General features: G+C 55.3%; 1 protein-coding gene and 1 long non-coding RNA gene across 4 annotated transcripts in view; one reads left to right on the top strand and one right to left on the bottom strand.

Moving 5' to 3' along the window:
- Positions 1-13663, bottom strand: part of LOC135364429 (uncharacterized) — a 77178-nt gene that overhangs the window by 13185 nt on the left and 50330 nt on the right. The gene's annotated exons all lie outside the window — the stretch shown is intronic.
- The window catches only part of FAIM2 (Fas apoptotic inhibitory molecule 2), a 32021-nt gene continuing 18768 nt past the window's right edge, over positions 411-13663 (top strand). The window contains exons 1-7 of the mRNA XM_064591277.1: positions 411-600; positions 3751-3946; positions 6541-6641; positions 7105-7169; positions 7579-7632; positions 13209-13259; positions 13596-13635. Of these exons, the coding sequence (XP_064447347.1) occupies positions 586-600; positions 3751-3946; positions 6541-6641; positions 7105-7169; positions 7579-7632; positions 13209-13259; positions 13596-13635 (522 nt within the window). The 5' untranslated portion in view covers positions 411-585. The remainder of the gene's footprint in view (positions 601-3750; positions 3947-6540; positions 6642-7104; positions 7170-7578; positions 7633-13208; positions 13260-13595; positions 13636-13663) is intronic.

Genomic DNA, 13663 nt, shown 5'->3' on the forward strand with positions numbered 1-13663 from the left:
AGAAGCCAGGGAGGGTAGACAAGCCGTGGGAGACTTTCCCCACTCTGCCATGGATGATGAAACAGAGGAGGAGGGAGGTGGAAATGGAGACAGAAATCTGGGGCCGCATCCAGAGGCGGGGAGGGGGGAGACTGAGGCTTGGAGAGAGCCTGTCAGCAGCAGAGATGGTGGAGAGATAAGGCCCTGACACCCAGCTCCGGTTTCAGGCAGGCAGCATCAGCTGGTCGGGTGTCACGGAGTCCCCGCGCCTCCTCCCGCCCTGCGGACCCATCCACTTGGGCGGCTCTGCAGTGCGCGCTCCCTGGTCCCGGGATGAGGGGACCGGATGGAGGGGACGGAGGAGGCGGCAGTGGGCCGCCTCCTCCCCCTGGGCTTGTAAATCCGCAGCGGCCTCCGCAGCAAGCCTGCCGGCCCGCCCCCGACCCCCTCCTCCTCCCGCGCTGTAATGGTACGTTCCGGTCCGCCTGGCCCGGCTGCAGTGGATGTTGCTAGAACCCACGCGGAGGAAGGAAGAGACGCAGGCAGGCTGTGGTGAGCCAAGCGGCCGCCCCTGCCTCAGGGACCCCTTCCCGGAGACACGGCACCATGACCCAAGGAAAGGTATCGGCATCTCCCCCCGCCCCCCCCCCACACCTGCACCATCCTCCATCCTCCGGCCCCTCCCAAGCAAACTCTCTGGACCACTATAAGCATCCTCCCCTGGCGCTTGTGCAAAGGTCCTCTGTGGTCCTTGTTGAAGTCAGAGGACCTAAAGGCCCATTTCAAGGAATGGGTCCAGACTTCTTCCTGCCCAACAGGCCCACCTCCCCTCCCTTCCACCCCAGGGGGCTTTGGCATCTCAGGACCCTTCACAGGTGCCTAGGTTCCCTTAAGGAATCAGCCTGGGTGTCCGGGGTGTGGTGGGGGGAGTGGTGGAGGGCACCTGGGTGAGCCCCGAGAGGCCATGCCTATCCTGCACCCTCCTCTGGTCCAATCCCAATCCCAACCACATTATGCTCATCTTTCGCACCCCCACAGAAACACCCCTCACCCAACTCCCTGTCATTATCCCACATCTGGACACATCCCTTGTAGTTGGGTTGGGGAGGCATTTACCATGGCAACCCTGCATCAGGATGCTCTAATTTTTGTTTTTGTTTTGGCTGGGCATGGGACTAGATGGGACCAGATAAAACGTCTTCTCTTTTTTCTCAGTTTTAGGCCTGAAATGGAGGGGAGGGGCTGGGGCAGAGACTTGGCTTGCCTAGTATGGTTATATAATGTCAACAGCCTGTGGAATTATACAACAACCAGGGCCTGGGGCAAAGGGGGAGGGTACTCTGGCCCTCTGTTTTGAGGGTGCTAAGGATTGGGCAGAGAAAACAGAAGAGGAACCTCCCCCACACTCCCCCTTCTTTTCTCCAAGATGAGCCTCAGAGCCAATGGCATCCTTCTCTGGGCTCTCAGACCCTCCTCTCTCTGTTTTTAATCTCATGAGACCTCAAAATGATGTCATTGGGTGATACCACCTCCTCCCGTTGGGCAGACCTCACTTGGGAATGCCGGGGTGTGTGTGTGTGTGTGTGTGTGTGTGTGTGTGTGTGTATGGGGGCAGGGCCCTGGAGTCTCTGGGGCTGATCAGCAGGGTGGGGGCTGGTGAGGAGGACCTGTTCTGGACAGGGCGGAAGTCAGAGGTGATAATCCATTGCCTGGGTCTGGGCTCAAAGGACCTTGGTTGTGGTGGGCTGAACTGGATTTTCCTGGATGTGACTGACCCTTCTGGTCTGGGTGATGGAGGAGGTCGGGGAGTGGGAGGGCAGCCGGTGAGCCAGGGCCCTATTCCCACAGGCCTGGGCTCCGCAAGGCCCTTCCCTAAGGGTGTTCACCGTGGTGAAAATGAAGAGCTTCCCCCGCAGCCCCCCCCCCCCCGCTATTCCCCCCTCCCCCCAGTCACTTTGCTGACACTGCTCCCTGTCCTGGGATGAGTGCAGTGCATTGCCCTGCCCCCTCTCCCTCTCATCCCCAGCTTTGCTCACAGGCTTTCTGGGGATGGAAAAGAACCCTCCAGTTCAGTGGTCCTTAGGGCTGCATGGAGGCAGAGATCTGGTGCTCGCTCACCTCTGGGCTGCCTCAGCTAGAAGCACCCTGTAAAGAAGGAACTCTGCAGCCTTGCTCTGCGGCCCTTCAGGCTTAACACATTCTTTCTGCAGCCAGACCTGACTCCCATTCATTTTCTGAGGTTCAGTCTTTCTGTTGTCAGTTCAGTTTTCATGCCACCCCTCCCCCGCAGTCTCCCCTGACTTATGGCGGCATTCAGGCCCCCCCCAGCCCCAGCTCCAATCCTCTCACCAAAGCTTACTGGACACTCTGGGGCAGCGAGCAGAGCTGAGTATAAATAGACTTGAGTTTTCAACCTGCCATGGTACATTTCCCTCTGGGCCTCAGTTTCCTAACCCATAAAATGAAGGAAGGGGCAGAACTAGATGCCTCCTGAGGTCCCTTCTAGCAGTGACAGCCTGTGATTCTGCTCTGGTTTGGGAGAGAAGCTGAGGTTCCAACACACAAGGCCGAAACAGGACCCTTTACCAAAGACCTCTTGCCCTTCCTCCAGTCCCCATTCTTCTTCGTGTCTCCCCCCTCCACCCCTCTCTGTTTCCCTGCTCACCCACCCCCACTTGCCTAGTGTCATCTCCCGCCCAACAGAAGGAGACCAATCCCAGTGGATGGCGCCTGGGCCCTGCAGCCCAATGGTCTATGTGTGGCTCTGTGACCTTGGGCAAGTCATTCTTCCCCTCTGAGCCTCAGTTCCCTCCTTTTAAAACAGGGGTCAAAATACAACTAGCAAGGTAGCAGGAAGATTAAGTCAAAGAATCTTTCATTCAATAATATTCTTGAGGGCCTGCTCTGTGCCAGGCCCTTCCCTGGACCCCAGGGAGACAGTGGAACCATACAGATGCATTCTCTGCCCCAGGGACGATGACCGCCAATGGTGGGCTCTCCTAAGAATTTCTCCTTCCTCAGTTTTTATTCCAGCTTCAGTGTGTGCCCTGGGCCAACCCTGATCCTCCCGGAGCTCAGTTCAACCATCTATATAAAAAGGGAGAGTCATTCCCCCCACCCCAGCTTTATTGGGGTATAATTGACAAATAGAAATTATACATATTTAAGGTACAAAACCTGATGTTTTGATATACATATATATTGTGAAATGATCACCACAATCAAGCTAGTTAACATATCCGTCACTTCACATAGTTACCTTTGTGTGTGATGAGAACTCTTAAGATCCACCCTCTTAGCAAATTTCAAGTATACAATTCAGTATTGTTAACTATAATCACCATGCTGTACATTAGATCTCCAAAACTTATTCATCTTGCACAATGGAAACTTTGTGCCCTTTGACCAACATCGTCCCATTTCCCCCACCCCCAGCCCTTGGCAACCACCATTCTCCTCCGTGCTTCTTTGAGTTTGGCTACTTTTGATTCCCAATATAAGTGATATCATGCAGTTTTTGTCCTTCTGTGTCTGACTTATTTCACTTAGCATAACATCCTCCAGATTCACCTATGTTGTTACAAATGAAGGATTTCCTTCTTTCTTAAGGCTGAATAATATTTCATATGCCGCATAAAATAGGGAGATTCTTGTCTGTACCCACACCCTTCCTAGTGCAGGTGAGAAAGTCCCAGAAATTAGGGGCTGGCGAGGAGGACTTGGAAGGCTCCCTTTCCCCGGTGACTGTCTCTCTCTGCCTCTACTCCACAGATCTCCGTGGCTAACAAGGCCCCCGGGACGGAGGGGCAGCAGCAGGCCCATGGTGAGAAGAAGGAGACTCCAGCAGTGCCCTCAGCCCCGCCCTCCTATGAGGAGGCCACCTCTGGGGAGGGACTGAAGGCAGGGGCCTTCCCCCCAGCCCCTTCGGCTGTGCCTCTCCACCCCAGCTGGGCCTATGTGGACCCTAGTAAGTCCCTAAGCTCCTGGAGACAGGAGCATTAAGGGGAGTGGTGGGCCCAGATGAAAAACCCGGGTAGGAGGAAGTTGCCCATAAATAGATGCATTGTGTGGTTGTTATATGAGGCTCTGTAGTCAAAGGCTTTGGATTTGGAGGGCTATTCCAAGGGTAGGTCAAGGAGGACTCCATGAAAAGGGAGAAACACAATGCCTACAGTCACAGTACTCTTGGATGGGGAAGAGGGGATTTTTTTCAAGCCATCAAGCTAGGGCAAATAGAGGGGATGGGGTGAGGGGGAGGGGGAAACCGGGGGCCATTCTAGAAAGGCTCTCCTCAAAGAAAGGGGTGCATAAAAAGGGTGGGGAGAGTGGACACAGGAAGGGGCAGTATTAAGCTGTGGCTGGCTCCCTGTGAGTGGGAGTGCAGTGTGTTTCCATGTGGGCTGATCTGAAACCTTAGTGGAGACATGTCCCCATGAAGACCCCAGGGCTGCTGGGGCCAGGGGTCTGAGGATCCCTTCTCCAAGCCTTTGTTGGGGACAGGAGGATATGATGTGGAGAAGGTGTGTGGATGCTAGCCTCAAAGCCCCTCACGGCCAGGCATATCATAGGCAGACTCACCCTGGTGAACGCCAGCTCCTTGCAGAGCAAGGATCGCAGCCAGTGGGAGCCCCTCTGTTAGGATGAGCAGCTTGTGGGAGCTTTGCCTCAGGGCTAGGAACATACAGCTCCCCACAATCTATAAGGAAGGGCCCCCTTCAAATCTTCCTCAGCCCCTGCGGCCTCCCTCAGCAGCCCCTCAAACCCCCCCCATCTTATCAACTCCCACCCTCCCCAGCAGAATTCTAGAAGCAATCTCAAGAACAATGCCTCAGACAGAGCCTCTACTCACCAGGAGCAGCCACCATGGTCCACATCCCTTACCACAAACCCCCTGGGCCCAGAGCCAAGCAGCTCTACCCCACCGTGACCTACTGGAGGGCCAATGAAGGTCTGGTGTTTGTGGGAACCCTTCTTACTGCCCCATACCCACAGGACTGCTTTCTTTCTCCTCTTCTCCCACTCTGTGGCCTGGCCATTCAGGCTTTGGCAGGGGCTGTAGACAGAACGTGAAAGAGAAGTGGAATATTAAAGGGTAAATATTAAATATCCAGGCCTCAGGTTTGCAGTGTGTTCCTTCTCTCTCCCCCTTCCTCATTTTCCATTTCCAGGTGGCCAAGACTAGCTGCCTTAAGTAATGTTTTCCAGGGAACTGTCGGGGCAGGAAGGAAGCTCATTTTAGTCAACATGTGACAAACATTTCTAAGTGTGGGCCAAGCACTGTGTCCAGCACTCAGCTAAATTTCTGGGGATGCATTGATTTGCAACACTTGCCCTCACAGACCTGGCTATATAGACAAGTATGCAATGAGAGGGGCCTAGGCAGCTTGCCTAACCTACCCGGCAGTCAGGGAAGACTGCCTGGACAAAGGGGTATCCACATCGAGTCCTGAAGGATGACATGAGTTCCACTGGTGAAGAGACGGGGAAATGAGTGTTCAGGCTGAAAGAATATGATGTGCAGAGAGGCCCAGAAGCAAGAAAGCACATGGCTGAAAAAATATAGTCAGGCTGGAGAAAAGTAAGAGGGAGGAATGTGCATTGGGGCTGAGGGCTCAGGGGAGGCTTTGGAGGGTAAGCTCGTGGAGAAATTGCAGGAAGAGAATAGGGGAATTGAAATGACAGTGGACGAGAACAGAGCAGAAGCCTCAGGAATGGCCCAGCTGAGCTGAGGGGTGTAAAGGCGGGGCAGCACAGTCCCCAGCAGGCACAGAGCCGGAGGCTTCCACTTTCATCTAGTTTTGCCCCCATGAGGTGAGTATCACTGACCTATATCGTAGAAAAGACTCAGAGATGGCTGGTGACTTGCTCAAGGTCACACAGCTAGTTAGTCTTAGAGGAAGTTATCCACATGTGGGTCTGTTTGACTGTGGATCCTATGTTCTTCCCAAGGCCTGATAGCTGGGTCCTGAGTTCTGGGAGTAGGCCCCCAAACTTCACCCCCAGCCATACCCTCCTCCTTGCCCTGTCCTGGCTCTTCTTCATCCTCCAACCTTCCCCCTGCCTTGCTTCCCAGCTGGAGTACCAGCAGGTCCTTCCTCCACACTAGTTCCCAGTTCTCACCCCAAGGGCCTCAGAGCAAGCTGGGGCAGGACCTTTGATCCTGGGATGGGCTAGGTGGCCCGGGGAGAGTGGCTGTCCCTCTCTGGTTCTTAGCCACAAGGGAGCCAGCATGTTCAGGGAGGAGAGTGGGGGACATAAGAGGAAAGGGTCATATTTGTTTGGCAGGGCTTGGCCGCAGGGAGCCCCAACCAGCATGCAGGAAGGGGAGGGGAGATGACAGTTTATTCTCAGGACGCAGATAGGAGAAGCAGGTGGGGAGAGAGATCTGGGGATGGGATGGGGTTGGGGTGAGACATTTGAGAACAGGGCTAGAGAGAAAGCCTTGCCCGGTCCGGATAGCCACTTTGACAAAAGTCAGCTCTGAGCAGGTGGCCATTGGGAGCAGCATTTAAATGATTTAAATGTATGGGAGCCCTCATGGCCCTCCCCATGTCCATCCAGGCAGCTCCAGTTATGAGAATGGTTTCCCGGCTGGAGACCATGAGCTCTTCACCACCTTCAGTTGGGACGACCAGAAAGTTCGCCGAGTCTTCATCAGAAAGGTAACCACCTCCTCCAACTCTCCAGGATGGGGGGAGGGGTTAGGTAGGGGGAGTCCCTTGAGAAGACCCTGGCCCATCCCTCTGTCTGCAGATTCCTGCAGAGGCCATCCCTCTCCCCTTCTCCTGTGACCGCAGATGACAACACCTGCTGGGAAGTGTGTCCTTAGGTTTCACTCCACTGCCCCCTGCTATGCTTAAACTCATTGTCTCACCCTCTCTCCAGATACTTGGGATCCCTTGTCCTGTGGGAGTGGGCTCTGGAGCATCTTTGCTCTTCTTTCACCTTGTCCTGGGTCTGTTCTAGTGACCCCTAAGAAGGAGAGTGGAGGGTACAGGATGCAGGTCTGGAGAGGAGATTAAGTCACTGGGAAGCTGGGATCTCCCTGAGCTTCACTGGGGGACCAAGTATCCCTGGCCACAAATGGGGCTCCCCAAACTGAGCAGAACTCCCTCCGACCCCTAGGTCTATACAATCCTGCTGATCCAGCTGCTGGTGACCTTGGGTGTCGTGGCTCTTTTTACCTTCTGGTGAGTTGGCAGTGTGGACCGGGCACAAGGTCTGGGTCTTCCAGGGCAGCCATGGCGAGGCCAGACTGCTCTTGGAATGTTTGCCTGAAGAGATTTGTGTGGGGGCAGTGGATACCCTCGTGCTGGGGAGGAACTTCAGCCAGTGCCCACGGAGGAGTCCTCCGTTCCCTGGGAGGGTGACTTGGTGCCTTCTGGGCCAGCAGGTGTCTGCGAAGCACACATCCTCTCGGATCTTCCAGCCCACAGCCCCGCGCCTCCCCATCCCAGCCTGGGACTGTGGCTGGGGCCCCTGTGCCACCAGGGGTGCCTTCCCCCTTTCTTCCTCACAAGTCCTGTGAGCCGTGGGGGGGCAGATGTGGAGATGGAGACAGAGGACACATTCTGATTCTCCCCCCTCCTTTCTCTGCAGTGACCCCGTTAAGGACTATGTTCAGGCCAACCCAGGATGGTACTGGGCATCCTAGTGAGTATTCCCCAGGCCTCCAGGCCCCTTGCCAGAGAACGCTCAGTGGCACAAGGTGGGAAATCTCCCCTGACAGAATCCAAGCCCATGGCCCCTCTCCACCTCCTCACAAGAGAAGGGCCTGGAGGGCCCTTCTGATGTTTAGATCTGAGACGGGGGGAAGAAGACAGGCATACGTTCTGGTGCTTGCACAAAGAGGGGAGGGTGGGGCTGGGGCCCTGGCTGGTGAGACCCAGACCTTGGCCCCGAGGGGAAGCGGGGCTGGAACACCTTGGCCCACACTAATGATGATGTTGTGACTCTTATTAATGTTTTGTTATTAATGCCTATGAATTATTCATCATAATAGCTACCACTTAAAGAGTGCCTAACAAGGGCTGGGCCTGTTCTGTGTGCTGGACGTATGGTATTACATTCGATCCTCGAGTCAACTGGGTAGGATTACCTCAGAAAACTTAAGGTTCAGAGAGTTTGAGTAATTTGCCCAAGGTCACAGAGCTAGTTAGTGGTGGAGCTGGGATTCAAATCCAGGATTCAGGTTGAGGTTTGTGCTCCTCATCACTCTGCTTGGCAGATTCCCTTCTTCTCAAGCCATTTGGCTCCTGCTTGTCCTATGCTTTTTAAGGAGCATGGCGGATAACTTAAGAGAAGAGCTTTGATGGTGTGGGTGATTCTTGGCCCTCTTATCTGGGCAATTTGGGGTCATTCTGGATAATTCTAGGCCAGAACTACCCTGGGCTCAGAGCAGAACTGCTCTCACCTAAGTCTCCTTCCGCACCGCCTGTGAGCCCAGCCCTATAGTGGCCACTGGGGTTGCTGGGGAGGAAGCCTCTGCAGGGGAAGGTAGTGAGCAGCACAAAGCAGCATGGGAGTGAGCCCGAGATACCCAAGCCCTCAGTCCACTTCGGGGACTGGAGTGGCTCAAACAAAAGCACAGGAGTGGGACTGCCCATGGTCCATTTGGTAAATAAGGGACAAGATTGGCGGAGGACCGGAAGGCTCCCTGTTAGGGAATCTGAGACCCCTGAGAGAGCCGTGGAGCCTTACGGAGTGGAAACTGAACGTCTGGCGAGGCGCTGGCCCACTACAGCTGTGCTAGGCCTGCTCTTGGGCGGAGAAATGGTGGAGATGTTCGCTCGGCCTCCTGCACCACCCCAAGTCCAGAACAGTCTGAGAGTGGGCCTTGAATTAACACAGGCCAACCATAAGCTGACAGCAAGGAGGCTCATCCTAGCCTCTGCGGCTCCTTGGAGGAGCAGAGGAGTGGACGGGTGGCTCAGTCAAGTTGGGAGTCCCAGGGGAGGAGACATTCACACCTGGAGACTTTCTTAGGGCATAGGACCCAGGGCCTGTCTGCAGACGCGACAGGGAGGCACTGTGTGGTAAGCTCATGAGACCCCAGGGACTGGCCACCAGGCCAGCCCACATGGCAGGTTGGCATGGCTCCCAGCACGTCAGCACCGCCCGGCAGACTCAGGTGCCCTGAGGACTCGGGAATGGAGTCCCCAGGCCCTTCACCAGGCCTTCCACAGGAGGGTCGGTGGGACTCCACGTCCTGAGCAGATGGAGCACCCCGGCCGGGGCACAGCCGGGGAATGAGCAGGCTCGCAAGTGGGGGCAGAGTCCACCCCACTGAGGGCAGGCATGAGAATCTGGCCTGTGGATGGTGAGGTTGAACGGCCCTCCTCCTCAACATCTCTAGACAGAAAGGAGAGATGTTCCCCCCGGCTTGGTGGGGGGGTGGTGGAGAGAAGTTGGGAGTGGGGATGGACCCTGTGCTTTTTATGGGGTGTCACAAAGCCTTGGAGGTGCTTGCGAATTCCAACACCAAGATGCTGCCCTTTTCTCCAGAAAGCCAGCCTGTGGCTCTGCCCTGCCCTACCCCCTCCCTGCCCCTCAACTTTGCCCCCTGAATCTGCTTCTGGGTCTGAGACCTAGTGGGTCTCACCTCCTACCACACACCAAGCCCTTAGTAGCGATAAGAATAAAACCACTCTTTCCCTATGTGTGAGGCGCCATGCTAAGTGCTTTCCAGGTATTTATCATTTGATCCTGAAAACAAACCTACCAGGCAGATACTATGATTATCCCCATTCTACAGATGAGGATGTGGGGTTCGGAGAGCAGTTACTGCTTCTTAAGCAGTGGAGTCTTGTGCCCTTCCCCTAAGTGCTCGGCTGGCCCAGGATCGGCCCTAGAGCGGGACACGCTGAGGGAGGGCACTGGGTTTGGATGCTGGCCTCCACCTGAGTCTCACTCCCCTGTTCTGGAACTCTATAAACAGCCTGGGGCCCAGGCTCTGACATGCAAGTTAGTCTTTCTTTCACTTCTGTGACTCATTCTCTGCCCCCTGGGATGGCGGCCTTCCAGCACCCCCCTCCACTCACCACCTTCTCGAGGCCCCAGTCATCTCCCTTAGCGGGCTCTTGCCATATTGTCTGATTGCTCCCTCTGAGCCCTGGCGGCGGGAAGGAGTTGGGGCTGTTGGGGGGCGGGGGTGGGGGGGCCAGGCAGAGGAGGAAACGGTGAGACCAGAGCTGGGAGAGGTGGGTCAGAGCCTCCCCAGGAGGCTGTCAGTCTAATTGTAATAACAACTCCCATTCTCAAGTCCGTACCCTGTGCCAGGCCCTGTGCTAAGCGCTGGAGTGCGTGCTCTCGGCCAATCCAGCTACAGCCCCGTGAATTGGTATCAGTACTGCTGTGTTACAAAGGAGGAAGTGAGGGGGCTCCGCAATTAAGTAGCTTGTTCAAGGTCACATAATCAAAGTGGCAAAGCTGGGCTAAGAATAGGGGAGTCAGGCTCCAAAGCGGCATCATAACCCTTGGGTGGTGTCCCTCTGCCCTTCCTCTGACCCCTGGTCTTGAGGGCTGAGGAGCTGAGGGCCAGGGAGGAAAGGAGACTGGGCCCTTGCCCTTTGGAAGCTCCCAGTCCGGTAGGGAGACAGGACTCACACCCAGGATGCACATAGACAAAGGTATTATTATTATCAATATTGCCGACGTGACCGACCAATGACTCAAGTTGAGACCAGAAGAGAGCAGATCCTGGAGTGTTTCTCAACTGGGGCAGGACAATTCTACTGTCCCTCACTGGTCCCTGGCACTAAGAGCCCCTTAATCACTGTGACAACTGTCCCACATCACTTGAGAGCCTCCGAAGTATAGGAGAAGGTGAAGATGGAGGGGTCCTATTTGCCAAATCCAATCGGCTTTTCTCCGTCCCTACATCCCTTATGCTTTTGCATTTCATCCAGAAGTATTTAAAGGTCACCTAACCATTGCCAGGCCCCGGGGTAATTGTAGGAATGCAAAATGAGTAGCTCATGCCAGATGCTACATCTGGGTGAGGGTTCAGATGAACAGGCCCGTTGGGTGTGTGAGTGCGGGCCTCAGTTGAGGAATGCCCATGGTGCATGGAGGGAGCCCCTCTAACCCAGGCCTCGGGCGTCGCTGCCAGTCAGTCCTTTCCAGCAGAAGCACAGTGTGGCGGGCATGTTATGAGGGTGCAGAAGACAGGGGGAGGTAGGTGGGGCAGATCAAGCAGGGCCTTGCCAGGTCTTTGGGAATTTTAAACAAGGGAGTCCCATGGTCAGATCTGTCTGTTGCTTGGAGGGTGAAAGGTAGGGCTGGAGGCAGCAGGACCAGATAGGGAGAGGTGGCCCCACCTAAAAGGGTGGAATTGGGCATGGAGAGAAGGTGACAGATCTGTGCGCTGCCTGGGTAAGAGGATCGGCAGGTCCCTGTGATTAATTGGGCGAGGCCAGGTGAGAGTCAAGGATGCTGAGTTCTCTGGTTGGGCCACCTGAATGTGCATGACGTCCTTGACAATAGGAGACGCAGGAGCAGGGGCAGGGAGGAGGGCAAGTTCACTCCTGACCTGTTGGGTTTGGCATGTTTCTGAATGGCTATGTCTGCCGAGTTGGCAGTTGCCTATGCAGGTCTGGGATTGAGAAGGAGCATCTAGATGAGAAACAAGGGTGTGGGAGCCGTGAGCATTTGCCTGCTAAAGGGAGTCCTGTGGAAGAGCGAGCCCCCAGGGAGAGCATGAGGGGAGACAGCCGGGTGGGACTCTGTACCAAAGGAACAGGGAATATTAAGATATCCTGAGGGAGACTGGGAAAGAGTGGCCAGGGAGGTAGGAGGGGGCCCAAGAGTTTGTCATTGTGGAACCAGGGGAACAGTGGGAGTGATCAGATGTTGAAAAGTCAGGTAAGACAGGGACTGACAAGTGTCACTTGGATTCAACAAGGTCACAGGGATGTGGCAAAGCCGGCTCTCATTAAGTGGGGCTGGATTTGGGTTTGCAGGGTTGGGGAGTAATTTGGAGATGAAGAAGGAGATAGTGAAGTGGGGACGACTGTTTCAAGCTAATCTGTGAGGGTGGATAAAGTGGCAGTAGCTGGAACTGGGGAAGACGTAGGCCGAAGATAGAAAAGAGCTGAGGAGGGTTTTGTGGAAGGAGAGGCGCCAGTAGAAAGGATGAGGTATTAGAGATAGAGATGGTGGGGCAGTTGAGCCTGGGATGGTTGGGTTGGTCTGGGATGGAAGGACAGGAAAAAGGGCACATAGATGCATGATACGATGTTTGCAGGTGGCAGCCAGGGAGCCAAGGGAGCCCCACCTCATCTCAGATCTTTCTGGGATGCATCAGGCCAGACCATGCAGGAGTGAGGCAGCCTGGGAGGTCTGTGGGTGGAGGAGGATGGTTGGAATTGCTGCTGTGGGGGATAGGTGAGGAACCGAAGAGGGAGAAGGGCAAGGATGGCAGGTGCCATGTTGAGAGCCCACTGGGGACTGGAGACCATTCGTTGGTGGTGGCACCAATCTAGGTAGGCATGAACATGCCCCTGGGGTCCTCAGCTCCTCATCTTCCACCTCCTAGCCTGGCCTTCACCTCCACTGCTCTCTAGAAAATCCTCAATCCTCGGCGCCTGTCACTATGTGGCACTTGAGCTCCCGGCCAGTCGTCTGCTGGACATGGCCACCTGATCCAGAAATTCATGCCACAGGCACTTCCTGCTTGTGCCAGGTCCTGGCAGGACAGATGAGGGCCCTTCCCTTGATTCATTCGCAGTCTAGTAGGGTAGACTAACAATAAAGTGACAAGGTGATTACAAGTAGTGAGAAGGGCGGGAGGGGACTGAGGCAGTATGGGCCACTGGTCACAAGCCAGGACTCTGGAGCAAGAAGGTGGAGGATTGCATCCATTCGTAGTCATAAAGCATTTAGCACTCTGCCTGGCACATAGAAAACACCGTAGACAAACTTTCTGTGTGAAGTATTGAGAGTGTCTGGGGAGGCTACTTTGGATCGGGTGGTCAGCTGCCCCGTGGCACCCCAGACTCAGTATTTCCAGAAGCTCGTCCAATGCCCATTCCTGTCTTTTGGGGATTGGACCACCAACCTGCCAATTGCCAGGTTCTAGGATGACTGCCGTCTTAAACACCCTTCCCCCAACCTGATCCTACTGCCTGGCACCTGTGGGCAGGGGTGGCAGAGAGGAGAAGGAGCAGGGGACTGGGTGAAGGGGCCTCAGGGGGCACGGGCTGACTGGCCCATCCATCTGTCTCTCACAGCGCTGTATTCTTTGCGACCTATCTGACCCTGGCCTGCTGTTCTGGACCTAGGTATGTGACGGCTCGAGGAGCAACTTGTGGGAACATGAGCAGGATCTGGAAAGTTCTGGCCTCGGTCTTGCCCTCCCCCAGTATTCTGTGCATCTCTGAGAGGTCTCTATCTTCTGGGCTCCATCAAGCCTGCCCCTCCCTCCTTTACTTGGGGCCCCTGAGGTAGCAACAGCACGGCGTGGATCCACTGATGGGGGTACCTGGGGATGTGCCTGAAGGAAGGGGCTCTGAGGAGTGGGGTTGGGGTGAGGCCAAGACCTCCTCGCTGCGGCAGTGACCCGGCTGTGGCTTTCAGTCCCCCCCATTCTCCTCTGAACTCTGTGGCTTGTCTTGCAGGAGGCATTTCCCCTGGAACCTGATTCTCCTGACCATCTTCGTAAGTGACCAAGGGGTAGCTGGGGACA

This window comes from Mirounga angustirostris, unplaced genomic scaffold (genome assembly GCF_029215605.1).
Source record: "Mirounga angustirostris isolate CCGP_5_RB_7025 unplaced genomic scaffold, mMirAng1.0.hap1 SCAF_5, whole genome shotgun sequence".
Classification (NCBI taxonomy): Eukaryota; Metazoa; Chordata; class Mammalia; order Carnivora; family Phocidae; genus Mirounga; species Mirounga angustirostris.